Consider the following 15,230-nt stretch of genomic DNA (forward strand, 5'->3'; position numbering starts at 1 on the left):
CACCATCGACGACACCCAGCACCCTCCAACAAGCGGCGGAACTGCTGGAACGCAGCCAACAGCTGCTGAGGTCAGCCAGCTTGGAGGAGGGCACGAACACCACCACGGCGGCACGGGTCTGCCAGATGACCACGGCGCAGCTGCAGCGGGACCCGGTACTGTGGGCAGCCTACACGCGGGGGTGGGTCGACCGCACAGCCGTGTTCATGAAAGCGACAAGCGGGGAACCCACAACCATGGTGAGGCACAACAGGTCGCGCAGCCCCAGACGGGCGACACGACCGACTGCCACGGCACGACCGGTAGCCACGGCACGACCCGCGGCCACAACTCGACCGGCGCCACCAACGTCGACAAGTCGGGCACCCGTGAGACTGCCACCCCGACCATTAATGGAGAGACCGACACCAGCGCCAAGGACGTCGACCATCCCGCCTCCAGGAACGCCCGTCAACCCGCTGCCAACACCAAACACCACCACCGAGACAACAACACCGGCCACGCTCAACGCCCGCCAGCGCCGGAACAAGCAGCGGATGCGGGACTACAAGGCTAAATAGACGTCCCAGCAACACCGCCTGGAAAAACCGGCGTCAACAGCAACCCCCGCCCCGTCACAACCAGAGCCCGCGACACCAGACCTCACCGTGGCCACGGTGCCGGAAGTGACAAATACTTCCGGAGCAACCGGAACCGCGGAAAACCTAACAGCCGCGAACCCTCAAACCGCGGATATGGAAATATCCCCGGAAGAGGAGGCGGACCTGTTACGTGAGACGGACGCAGGCATGGCTGGAACTGAAGACATGGAGGTCAGCCTCATGTACTTCAGTCCCCCCACGTCCACCCAACGTGCCTAGACACCACCAGGGCCACGCCCGCTGAACACAGCTGGAAAAGCGTACCCACGGACAGGTGTCTACCACAACCACCCTCCACACACACCCTTCGACGACACCGGCAACGGCCGGAACACCAGCGCCGTTGGCGGTTTGGGGGGGGGAGTATGACGCGGTCCCGCGTAATAGAATGTATTGTATTACAATACAATATACGTATGTTCAATTGAACAGTTAAGACTCTATTTCAATTAAAAAATCGCAAGATTTTGACGCGGTCCCGCGTAATAGCTGTTTGAATTCAAATAGCCTTTTACGCGGAAAGCCGCGCTACGCTTCTCAAACAAACCGCCAATCGACGACGGACGACGCCAGCGCGCGACACCCGCGCTGTGAACCGTCGGCCGGCCGTTGGGTGAACCGGATTGTAATGTTACGTATTGATCATCGACGACCCGCACGAGACGGATACCGACACGTCCCCGGCCAATCGTCTTTTCGCTTATTTTTTTTTGTTTGTTTTGGACTCGTGTTAAAACGGTTACCGACCGGGCAAATACCGTAACAATAAAATTAACCATCGCAGTGCAAAAGTTGTGTTTTTTTTGTTTTTTTTTTCCCTGTTGTCGTATAACCTCTGGTTACCTCAACAATCACCTCACCCACGCGGCCCCCATTAGGTCCGCATCAATTTGATAAAAGATCCTAATTTGAAAGCTAATTTAATTTACATTAAATCAAATTTTGAAAGAATTCCGAGCACGATAAAAATGTTAGAATCAAAAGATTACTTGTTATCAGAAGCCATGATCAAAATTAAAAATGCAAAAACCACATTAAAATTATCAAAAAACAAAATTGGTGGTATTATAAATGCCAAACTTACAACTGTACTAAGAAAAAACCCTGGATATAAAATAATGAAGACAATTTCTAAGATTTTGGAAGGAGAAATAGACGGAAACTATGAACTACCTGAAGATTTAAATGCAAGTGATATTGCATGTATGAAGTACGCTCCTATAAATACTGCTGAGGTCGAGCGAAGTTTTTCAATGTACAAAAATGTACTTACAGATAATCGGAGGAATTTAACGTTTGAACACATTAAGGAACTTCTGATCATCCAATGCAATAAGGTAAAATATGAATTCAATTTTTGTTTCAGTTTTTATTAATGTGAGCTAATACTTTATAGATTGAAGATACAGAATGATGAATGGCGACGAAGACAAAAAAATACTTTAAAAGCTTTTTTATACTTTTTTAATACCATATTAATTAATAAATATTGTTACATAATTTTACATAATACATTTACATATTTTTACATAGTTTTAAAGAAAATTTTAAGTGCATATTTAAGTACATATTTAAAAATAAATACATATTTTATAACATATTACAGCATTTTTAGAAGCATATTTTGAGGATATTTTGTGCATATAAATCCGGTCCCTAGTTATAAATAACAAGGGCCCTCAGATTCTAGTTTTTTCATATTTGTCTAGAAAGGTGAGAACAATGTGAGTGATGAATAATTGTATTTATTAATTTGAATTTATACAAAATATGTTTCTTCTCACTAGCTAGTAACTAAGGCTTTATTTTAATTTAAATTTAATTTAGGTATCGATGATATATGTTTTTCTGATTTAAATTTGAGGTATTTTGTTACTTTACCGGACACCCTTTTTTTTGCAATTTTTTTTTAGACATATGTAGTTAACTATACTGAGAACGATAATGAAGTCAGAATTTGGCGGTTGGACTTAGTTTCAAAGTTATGGCTTAATGAAGTTCGCTATTTTACAATATTATTTTTTTACGTTCCGTCTGCCCTGCCGAGTCTCCATCCAGTAAGAGGTCCGCAGGACCTCGAGTTTGGTGACCGGAGTCGGTAGGCGTAGGGAGCTTCTAGAGCGTTGAGCATATGCGTAAAAACTCACAATTGGAAACTGCCTTAGCATATAACTTCAAAACAAAGTGTGGCTTTGATTGCACCGTAATTCTTAACTCGTTGAAGTACATAGATTTCAAAAAAATAAATCAATATTCGAAATAGGTGCAGTAAACAAGTGACGCGTGAATGTGCAAAAATCGTAAAATAGCGAACTTCATTAAAACATAACTTCGAAACTAAGGCCGACCGCCGATTTCTGACTTCCCCAACGTTTTCAGTATAGTCAACTACAGAAGTCAAAAAAAAAAAAAAAAAAACGGGTGTCAGGTAATGTAACAAAGTTCCGGTACATTGAAAATTGAACTTTGTATATTTTTGCATATTTTGTCGTTATTGCTTATTTGAGAATATTAGAAAAATAAGAAAATATTTTATCAGTTTTAGATGACGTTATAAAGTCAAATTGGACAAATGGGAACACATTTTGAAAATATGTATATGCAAAATTGTTGCTCACTGGTTCCGAAGCATAAATGCATAATAATAATAATAATAAAAACCAGACAAGTGTGAGTCAGACTTGCACACGAAGCGTTCCGTTCCATTATCTATAATAAATACAAATTAACTAAGCTTCATGTAGTCAAATAACAGGCCAAATAAAATAATTTAGAATTTAATACTAATATAAAACAATATTTAAGCAATACAGATCTGTGTTATGATCTTAAAATGTTTGTATTTGTTCATTGAAACAACCTCAAGGTCTTCGTCAATTCTTATCACAAGTGGGTAGTAGGGAGACCATGTGATCTATTTATCTATGTATATTGTATATATATCACTATATACATGATACTACCCCCATTCTCCAAGAGGAGACATGTGTGGTCTTCACTCCCAGTGGAGTGGGACCTAGTAGGAAACCAGAAGACGCAATCGGACGACATCATGGGGATTTTTGTGGTTGCGTAGAACCACACAATTTTTTTGCACTTTGCTATAAATCGAACCGATGACTGTGTGAGTCGTAGTCAACTGCGTGACCACTGCACCACTCCGGTCCCGTTCTTAAAATAAATAGGATTATTGAAAATAATATGTCATTAAAATACCAGGCTGAGAGCTGATGGACGCAAACGCGGTGGGTATATTATAATAATAATGTTTTTATAACATTAAATACCGATTTAATTATGAGTCAACCTGAATTTGCTGACTTGTTTACATGTGTGTGATAAGATAACATATTTTCCATAGTTTTAATAAAATATTATTAAAGTAACTAAAAATTTATTGATTTAGATATCCAATGTAAAATTGATGGCAAACATTCTACAATAGTAGTTAGACTTTGCATTATTCTTATATATAGATATATCAAATAAAATATAACTTGAGTATTTATCATTTTACCGTAGTATAATACCGCGAGTCACGACACATGGATTGGGAAACACTGGTTTATACCATATTATGTAAAATACAACAATAACTTGGTAATATCGTCATTTTGAAACAAAGACAGAAAAAATAACGTGAGTGTGTGAGCCCACCATTACAATCTGGGGAAGTAAAACATCTTTCATAAGCATTGGGGCCGTGATATTATAATTAAATTAGGGTCAGAGTGAGAAATGTCACAACCGTGCATGACTTGCAAAATAAATAAATAAACAAACGTGTCGTTTCATTTTTCGTTACAATTTTTTTTCCACCCACACCTCAAGAAAGAAGTTTTACTTATAAACGATTTTATTCACAATTCATGAATCACAATAAACAGTAATAGTCAAATATATAGACAACTGTAATTTATTGTAGTCGTTAATTAAAATCGTAGTACAAACAATACAAAAGATGTTGTTAAATTTATAATTATTTTTAGAATTCTATCTAGAATCGTGCTATTCTTATAATTTATAATAGGTACATTTATTTATTACAAATAATTTGCTAGTGCTCTTTGAATATAAAGTAGGTACTTAGGTACCTATTTGATATTTGAGTAATAGTATAATACCGCGGGTTGTAGACATAATAATAAAAGTAATAATAATTTTAAATAACATACAACATTTTTTAGAAATTTAAACGAAAAGAAAAATAATTTTAAATGAAACCGAGATTTTTATTGACGATATAGACATTAATAAGTGCCTTAGTTGCTTGTTTTTTTTCTATATAATTTATTTTAATTTTGGGAATGGAGAATATGAGAACTACATAGCTGTACGGATAGACTATTGTGGAAATTTAAAGTTTATAACAGATAAGAGGAGTTTTTATAGAATTAGATAACGGATCGCTAAGAAAAGTATTGCTTAACATCAGTCTACGGTCAGCTAATGAGTCTTGGTCAAAAATCTAAGGTATCCTAAATAATATTGTAATGCTAAATGTAAACACCTGAATCATAATAATATATTATAGCAAAATGAAGTGGCCTGTTTTTTTTTTAAATATTAAATATTTTAAAAATACAGTGAAAGGTCATTAATATTTATGCAAAATTACTACATAGCGTAGCTAGGTAGATCAGGTAACTTGGCGATGTAGATGAACATGACCAACGTTTACTTAAACATTTTCTGCAGCCATCTTCTCTTCTGCAGCCTTTGCTTCAGCCTTCTTTTTTTCGCACCATTTTTTTGTAGTTAAAAACAATTCAGCTAGGTATAAACATTAATCATTTTGGTCAATTATCATTAATAAATTAAATAAAGCAAACTATGCAGTTTTAATGAACACGGGCTTTACCCTATATTCTATGAATTTTGTCGGTTCTTTTCTAAAATATAACTGGACGCTTAGTTCTGTGCATGCACTTTTAAATTATGTATATGTAAAGGAAATAGAGTAATAAACTTACTAAAACCAGTCAGAGATACTTTTATGCACGTTAATGTGTACGGTGGGATTTAGAAAAAATGTTATACTACCCATACATACTACCCATACTACCCATATAAACCATTTATAAAGGGACCCTAAATGGCATAATTAACACACAATTTTCGGATATTATATAATTTGTAGCACCTCCAAGCCAGACTAAAATTAAACATTATAATTTCACTGAAGATGGGTACAATTTAAATGTTCACGAACTATTAATTGAACTCAAACTTGAATCATATTTGAACTTTATTCGACCTTTGGACATTTCAAAAATGAATTGATAATAACTTATAAAATATAAAACTAGTAGATTAACCTAGGGAGCTGAACACTTTTTAATAAAAATTCAAATTAATCTACTGCCATGCATAATAATTATTAACTAATGATTATGATTCAATTCGAATTTCGAAGTTTTTGAAGTGTTTAAAATGTTGAGTCGAAGAATGGTGTGACGATTTTCTCCGACAATACTTTTTAGAGCAGGCATTTTTTGCTACAATGTTCAATGTCGAAGGTCATTTCTGCTATCAAATTTGATCTATTCCATACATTAGGGTTCAAAAATGGGAAATCAATAATTTATTGCCTAATAATTGGAATAACATAAGACAGCGCGACGGTTAGAACATTAGTGCAATACCAGTTTTATAAGTATTTTAGAATATCATAAATATTGTGTAACAAATTGTATAGTTATGTTATTATTTAACTGAAAATTAATAAATATAATTTTTAATTATTTTGCAAAAAAATACGTACATTTCTTCTTTTTATTTAAAGTGGCGATTTGATTATTGTAGTATTTTTTTTTAATGTCTACAACAAAGAATTTTTAAATAAAAATAATTTAGTATGTACTATGAGAAGATGGATAGTTATAATAATAGTAATAATAATTATCCTTCTACAACTAGTTGGTTGACATTTTATTTTGCTATCTATCTACTTACCTACTATTTAATTACTCCTATTTAATTTCATTTTATTTATATTTACATGTATTTTGTTTTATTTTTATAAGCTATGTACGAATGTGTTGAACGGTTAACTGTGTTGTAAGGCAACTCACAAACTGAGCAGTCCACTGTATTTATATAATATAATAATTGTTATTTATTGGTTTATATTTTGTTTTTAAAATAATACAGGGTGATTCATTAAACGTAAAACACTCGTTATCTCAAAAAGTATTAATGTTTTTTAAAATAGTTTCAAGTTGTTAAAAAAACAACGTTTTTATAAAAAATTATATTTTTAGGTATCTTTTATCTTTATAATTTTCTAAGTTTTTTAGTTTTTTGAATGACAGCATAGAGTTTTAATTTCCAAAGCAGAATATTTTTCTAAGTATTTTGATTTATAAAAATCGAATTTAGGGCGAGTAGTTTATGAGTTATAAGCATTTAAAGTTTAGATTGGCGGAGTGGAGTGGTATGGAGTTACCCCGCAAAATATTTATCCACTACCGCGCTTGTCAAAACTTTAAATACTTACAACTCATAAACCACTTGTCCTAAATTTGATTTTTATGTATCAAAATACTTAGAAAAATATTCTGCTTTGGAAATTAAAACTCTATGCTGTCATTCAAAAAAGTGAAAAACTTAAAAAATTATAAAGATAAAAGATATCTAAAAATATAATTTTTTATAAAAACGTTGTTTTTTTAACAACTTGAAACTATTTTAAAAAAACATTATTACTTTTTGAGATAATGAGTGTTTTACGTTTAATGAATCACCCTGTATTATTTTAAAAACAAAATATAAACCAATAAATAACAATTTACCCAATATGTTTATATTAACAACATTATTAATATAATTAATATATATAAATACAGTGGACTGCTCAGTTTGTGACACAGTTTACCGTTCAACACATTCGTACATAGCTTATAAAAATAAAACAAAATACATGTAAATATAAATAAAATAAAATAAAATAGGTGTAATTAAATAGTAGGTAAGTAGATTGATAGCAAAATAAAATGTCAACCAACTAGTTGTAGTATTTAGGACAAGTGGTTTATGAGTTGTAAGTATTTAAAGTTTTGACAAGCGCGGTAGTGGATAAATATTTTGCGGGGTAACTCCATACCACTCCACTCCGCCAATCTAAACTTTAAATGCTTATAACTCATAAACTACTCGCCCTAAATTCGATTTTTATAAATCAAAATACTTAGAAAAATATTCGGCTTTGGAATATGAAATTAAAACTCTATGCTGTCATTCAAAAAAGTAAAAAACTTAAAAATTATAAAGATAAAAAATATCTAAAAATAAATTTTTTTAATGAAAACGTTGTTTTTTAGCAACTTGAAACTATGTTAAAAAATATTTTCAAAAACATTAATACTTTTTGAGATAATGAGTGGTTTACGCTTAATGAATCACCATGTATAATATTATGTAGATATGATTCGTCATCTTAGTCCATTGATAGGGGCAAGAATATAACAGGACATTTCAATGGTGAAATAGTGGATAGCTTTTTAAGTTCTATTGGATAATATTTTATAAATCTCAAATAATTTTTATTAAAATAACTGTATAGTTAATAATAAGCAAATATCACAATGGGTTAATACATTTTTAACATAGTATTTTTGAGAACTAGAGACTTGTTTAAGTCCTTCACATTTGAATTACAATGTAATAAATAAACTTATTATTAGACAATAATTTTGGTTTATATTATTTAAACCTTATCACCAATATATTTCTTAATGTTATAGAGAAGCACTACTATACAGATAGATCTTAATACATTTTTAAAAGCAAATTTATCAACTTTCACCGACCCACCCTAGTGTTACTACGAATCGTGGTAAAAAAGTCCGTGGTAAAAAAGTCCTAGGAAAAAAATTCCGAGTAAAAAAGTCCGTGGTTAAAAAGTCCGAGGTCTAAAAAGTGCGTGGTGAAAAAGTCCGAGGTGAAAAAGTCCAGTACATATAATATTAGGTAAAAGAAAAATACGCGAGGTTAGGTTTGATGCACAATCAAACTTCCATTTAGTATTAATATAATTGTAACTAAATTGTTTACCTAAATAACTACTTTTTTGGACTTTGAACACTGCTTGGCTTTTGGCTGCATGTAATAATCAAATACTATTTATTTTATCTTAATTATCCGGTTTGTCGTGTTTTACTCGTATAGACATACATCCGATATAGTTAATATAGATAGAGATATCTATAGGCGGTGGGCATGTCCACCGTGTACATATCGTACATGGGTAACTGAATAGTTGTTATTTTTGCCAGTATAGTTCGACATTTTGTTTGTACCTATAGTTTGACGTTTTGTTAGTTTGTTAGTTGTTTACTCTTGAAGGAAAAAATGTCTAAAATCATAAAAATCAACGAAAAAGGCACTAAAATAGTTGTGGATGGTTATGCATATACCCTTCAACATACGTTATCAAAAACAAAAAGGTGGAAATGCAGCAATAAAACAAAGTATAATTGCCCGGGAACACTATCTTCATCGATGATCTTAACGAATCCTGTACTTCAAATTGAACACAATCACGCGGGGAATAAGCAAGTGAAAATAATTGAAAAATTTAAAAACGACATCAAATTACGATCACGAAAAACTTGTGACAAACCGAGTCATATATTTGCGGAAGCTGTAAGTCAAATACCAGCTGAAGCTCTATTGTTTTTACCAAAAGAAAGTGTAGCAAAACGAACAATTAGAAATCAAAGAACTAATAATAATCCTGCATTAAATTGCATAAATGATATTGTTATAGAAAGTAAATACAATTTATTATTAAAATATAGTGTGAGATTACAGAGCTTTTTTAGAGCTAAGCAAACCACCCACAACTTGAGGGGAACACTCAAGTCGTGACCTACGAGCCGCGCCGCGCGACAAGCCTAAGATTGTTGTGGCGGAACTCGTAGGTTTTAACACCATATGGGGTAATGAAACGCCATTTACTAAATAAATAATAAAAAACTGAATTTAGGGTAATAAGAATAATAATAATTTGTATTAAACAATAAACATGACAATAATAATGATTTATAATAGCAATAAATAATAATTGTGTACGAAAAACGTGTGACGTTACAATAGGTAGCCAACATTTTTTGTTATAGCCTAACCTTATTTTTCAGATGACTGGGCTTTAGTTATTGGACAACGGTTTTTATTGGCTGATAATAAATCAACAACTGGTGAAAGAATTGTATTGTTTGCAACAGATGACAGCTTGAAAATGTTGACAGATGCCAAAACGTGGTATTGCGATGGTAATTTTAACCTTAGTCCTAAATATTTCATACAACTTTATGTGATAAGAGTTCAAAAAAATGATTCATATATAACTGCAGTGTACTGTCTTCTTGAACGCAAGTCAATGTCTATTTATGAAGAAATGTTCAAACTTATTTTAACTAAATGTGCAGAGCACGAATTATTTCCCGATCCAACCCACTTAATGTTGATTTTGAAAAAGCTCTAATTTCTGCCGCTCAAATAATTTTTGATTCAAATTTGACTACTAGAGGCTGTTTTTATCATTTGTGCCAAAGTTCTTACAGAAAAGTCCAAGATTTAGGGCTAATCAAAATGTATAAAAATAACGACGAATTTGGCCATTTTTGTGGAATGGTGGTTAGGTCAAGTGGTCTTGCATTTCTTCCTCTTGAACATGTTTTCAAAGGAATGGCTTACCTTAAAACAATTGTTTCTCCTGAAGGAGAAGATCTTTTAAATTATTTTGACGCAACCTACGTAAATGGACCAGTTAGAAAAATAGGGGTTGGTACCAAATTCAAATGAAAAATAATAAGTCCACTTTTTCCTCCGAATACTTGGAATGTACATAAAACAACGATTAATGGTGACCACCGAACGAATAATGTAGGTATGCGAATCGTGGAATAACAGATTTAGTCATTTAGTTGGCCACAGTTATCCGACTATTTGGACACTAATCCAAAAAATGAGATTAGAAGTAGCGGCAGATAATGCGAAATTAGCTATCGACAGCATGGGAGAGCCGGTAAAAAAGAAACAAAATTCAACACAGTTCCGACTAGTTACTTTATGTCAAAGTATAGATAATCATTCAATTACCATTGAAGAATTTTTAGAAAAAATTGGCCATAATATCAGAACAAGGCCTAGATAAACATTAGAATTTTTTTTTAACATATTATATTTTATATGACGTATTATGTATATTTTTTTGAATTCATAATATTTTCGATTTTTGTATACATAGGTAATAAATAATGATATAGTAAGTACATAATTATTGAACTTTTATAATTTATATAATTACAATTTATATTAATACCAACTGGAAGTGTTTTTTACCTAATTATATGATTCGGACTTTTTCACCTCGGACTTTTTGACCACGGACTTTTTTACTTGGACTTTTTTACCACGGACTTTTTGGTAGTATCCCTGTTATTACAGTACTACTACCTATTCCATTTATTATTTTTTTTTTTCATTATTTGTTATCAATAATTTATCATTTTATTTTTCTGTTATTTAATAAAATCAATTTGGTTGGTTCTTAGTTATTTTTTTATGATATTGTCACTCCCTTAGGTTCTGATTGATGGGTGCCCTTTCTATGATTTGACAGGTTTGTTTTTGTATATTACGTAAATAAAACTGAGATCATAATTTTGTTCTAATAATATACAAATTAAACAATATATATTTAATTTTATTGAAATTCTAACTGAAACTCAAGCGGAAACAATATTGAAAATAGCTACGATAGTTGGAGTCAAGGTACTAAGAATAATATGACTATGCCCTATGGCAATAGAAAAAAAATAGTATGAATATTTTAATTGTTTTAACAATTATTAATTGATGACTTTTTTCAAGAACATTTATTTTATGCATACGGGCATGAATCTTTCAATAGCCAAATAAACGATATGGTAACTTTGCATGTAAATTCGTTCTCAATCGTATTCTTTTTTGGGTCAGCTGTAAGTTCTTTGTTATTTTTAAGTGTTCTCAATCGTTCGGCCCAAAAGGTATAACGTTCTCAATCGTTCGATAGCCTAATATAATATTTAAGATTCTTAGCGGAGGTTTTTTTGTGTCTGTTATCATCTTTTAGGACAGTTAAAATTCTTTGATTTCTTAAACGTCATCATTTCTGATAGGAAAGTGAATCTAGTTGGTACGTAAGGAGGTTTATTTTTGAACCTAAAAGTAGCTATTTAATTTAAAAATTCCTGTTTGGTTCCGGTACTTTATTTGTTAAAATAAAGTTTTCTATTCTGGTTCCAGAACCAGTTTATTTAGGTTCAGTTCCAGTCACTGCTTTAATCACAATAATATCATAAAATATAATTAACCTAGTGATATACTAATATTATAAGCTGGCAGACCATTTTCGTGATATTATATCATTGAATTCATTTTTAACATATCCATTATAGTGACTCTATAGACACCTAATGTACAGCAGATCGTCACTTAATTACCAGTTTTTTTAAATTTAAACCCCAGGAGAAATATTAAAAAAAAAATTACCTGGCCAGTTAGTTTTGACTTCTTTAACAAAAAAATACATATGTTAATTTTTTAAAGTAGGGCACTTGCAGGAACTACACGTTTAGTAAGATTAGTTTTTATAATAATATAACTATAGGTATTATAATTTATAACCTCATTCCACGAACTTACTTTGAATTGTTGAAGATTTTTGCATACCTACAAAATAAAATAAGATACCTAGTGATAATTATAATTATAATATATTTTAAATGTTGTCCTCTAAAACATGTTAAAACTAATTTCTAGAACTGTTTACAAACTTATCATTATTGTATGGACATATAATGAAACATTTCAAAAACGGACTTCTATAAAATCATAATTATAGTAATGATGTTTATTAATTATTCAAAAATAATAGAAATAGAAATATGATTACTAAATAATATTTTAACATTTTTTTTTTCTTAATTGGTAGAATACCTAACGTATTACATGATGTCATGGCCGTACAAATATAATAATTATTGTTTAAATTACGATTTGGTGATGAACATATTGTTAGATTGATACAAAATAATGTTATTATATTATCATGTATAACAGGGATGGGCAACTGATGGCCCGCGTACCATTTTTCACTGGCCCGTGATACATTTGAATTTAGTTTATACAAATATAAAATGTTAAGATTTTTCTGTATTTTATTTTATTATATTTACAAAATTATTAAAATCGATATAATGTTAACCGAAAAACGTAGATATAAATTCTTATCTAGTATTGAACTATTAAATGTAAATAATATTTTTTTTTATATATATTTATATATATAGGTTAGGTTAATAATATTTTATTAAAATTAAACCTAACCTATAAAGGTATAGTTAACATTTTTTTTTTCACGGTTTTTTTTTTTGCTTCCTATGTTCTCTGGCTCACTGGATTTTTGCACATTCAAAATTGGCCATCTAGTAGCATTGAGTTGCCCATCCCTGATGTATAAGGTACAACCATAGATTAAATCTATTTCGGCCATACATACTTATCTCTGGAGTTTGTACTGTTAGATGACGTATAACAGGGAATACTTCTATGTTAATGTACAATAGATTATCCATTTACTGTGCACTTTGGTTAGTTGATCATCGACAGATTTAGAGTGAAACCATTGAAAAGACGTGCATTGGGCTAGCCACACCCATTAAAATATTTTTAAATTATTTAATTAACTATTTTTATTTTTTACAGAATGTTAACTTTATTAATATTTATTAGTGAAACATAATTAATTTTCATTGTATTAATTAATAAAGTTAGGTACCTAGGTACATTATTAAATCTATAAAAATGATCTTACTTAAATTATATGATTTGATGACATTTTTCATTTTATTACACCCTAATAAAATATACATAATACTTGTATTATTCTTTAATAGTTTATTACATATTATTTGTATGTTATTAAATTCTGAGCGGAGCGATCATACAATGATGTGTGTTTTTTTTTTTATGTTTTTGTTATTTATGTGTCTGTCATTGTCGTTTAAAGCAGTAAAACTGTTTCGATTTTCATCAATAGTATCTTGTTTGATGAGAAAGTGAATATAGTTGTTGCATTCGGGATGTCAAAATTTAAAATTCCCAATTGTTCCCAAAAGCGCCGTGAAAACAACATAAAATTTAAGAAAATCGATTATGGTTTTTGGTGTAACTCGAAAATAAATAACCGTATACATGCAATTTTCACTGGTTGTTAATATTAGAATTTTCTATACACGATAAAATGTTCGATTTGTTTTGAACTGTCAACGGATATTTTCAGTTTCCAATTTTTTTATTTATTTTTCTATGGATGTCAATAACATTTTATTTTTTGGGTAAAAAGTTTGAAAATTGATTAAAAGGGTCCTTATAATATAGTGTTATAATAGCAGTTGAAAAATATTTAAAAAAAAAAATTCACGATTTTTTTTTTTTAAGCATTTGATGTTCGAATTTTGACAAAATTTATCAAATTTAAAATTTAATGATTATTTAGTAGTTAAAAATGTTTAAAATGTTCAACTTGTATAGCTAGGTATTGAAAATTTGAAACAAAATTTTATGGCGCAGTACCGGATTTAAGGGGCCATGCCCATGCCCTGGGCGATAATAATAGAGGGGCTCAAATTTCAAATTTTAAATTCATAAAGCATATATCATGGAGGCGCTCATATTATGTTGTGCCCCGGGTTACATAATTTGTAGATCCGGTACTGCCACGGCGTACATAGGTTTTATAAAAATTACTTTATTCACTAATAATCATAGACTTTAAAATGTAATACAAGATTCCTTATAAGATTATCTACCTTTATCAAAAAAAAAAAATGTCTATAAGAAAGTCAAATTAAATTTTTATGAGCGTTGGAAATTTAAATTTTTACAATATTGGATATTCACTCAATTCCTCATGTAACGATTTTCTTATTTTGTCGGTTTCAAAAACGAATAACTGTACATACATGAAAATTTTACTGAATGTTTATTTTATCAATTCTTATACTTTATAAAATTTTTTAAATATTTTGATTTGTTTTGAGCTGTTTACGGACAATCTCATATTAAATTTTTTTTTTCTGTGAATATCAATAAAGTTTTAACTGTTGGGCAAAAAAGTGTAAATATTTAATACAAGGCTACTGATTTCTTGTTACAATAGCAGTTGAAAAATATTAAAAAGACATGGGCACATTTTTTTTTTTATAAGCATTTAAAGATCAAATTTTAAATTGAATAATTATTGTGTTATTGGTGTATTATACTTGCCATAGTCAATTTTTGATATATAATTTTTGTTTCCATTTGCATCAATTTCTAAAAAATATTATTTTACAAATTTAATATTGTTAAGAACAAAATAATAACGTAATATTTACTACTCCATACTTATATAGTCATATAGTGAATTTGTATAGATTTAAATTTCAAATTATTTATTACTACTTACTATAGTAATTAAAAACTAACACATACAATTTGGTTTTTTGGTAAGAACTTGTTTGAGTACCTACTTGAACTTTTTGCATGACTATGATGCAG

At 31.0% G+C, this 15,230-nt stretch overlaps 1 protein-coding gene and 1 long non-coding RNA gene across 2 annotated transcripts; one reads left to right on the top strand and one right to left on the bottom strand.

The window, feature by feature from the left end:
- Positions 1-5,333: 5,333 nt before the first annotated feature.
- LOC132944638 (uncharacterized) lies at positions 5,334-13,546 on the bottom strand. Its single transcript, XR_009664477.1, has 5 exons — positions 13,504-13,546; positions 12,333-12,359; positions 12,180-12,200; positions 6,406-6,462; positions 5,334-5,414 (listed from the first exon to the last, which is right to left on the bottom strand). It is a non-coding gene; the product is annotated as an uncharacterized LOC132944638 (long non-coding RNA).
- LOC132944655 (uncharacterized) lies at positions 8,994-10,813 on the top strand. Its single transcript, XM_061014117.1, has 2 exons — positions 8,994-9,510; positions 9,782-10,813. The coding sequence occupies exons 1-2, from the start codon at positions 8,994-8,996 to the stop codon at positions 10,126-10,128; spliced, it is 864 nt and encodes a 287-aa protein (XP_060870100.1). The 3' UTR covers positions 10,129-10,813.
- Positions 13,547-15,230: the final 1,684 nt, after the last annotated feature.

The sequence above is a fragment of the Metopolophium dirhodum genome, chromosome 5 (genome assembly GCF_019925205.1).
Source record: "Metopolophium dirhodum isolate CAU chromosome 5, ASM1992520v1, whole genome shotgun sequence".
NCBI lineage: Eukaryota > Metazoa > Arthropoda > Insecta > Hemiptera > Aphididae > Metopolophium > Metopolophium dirhodum.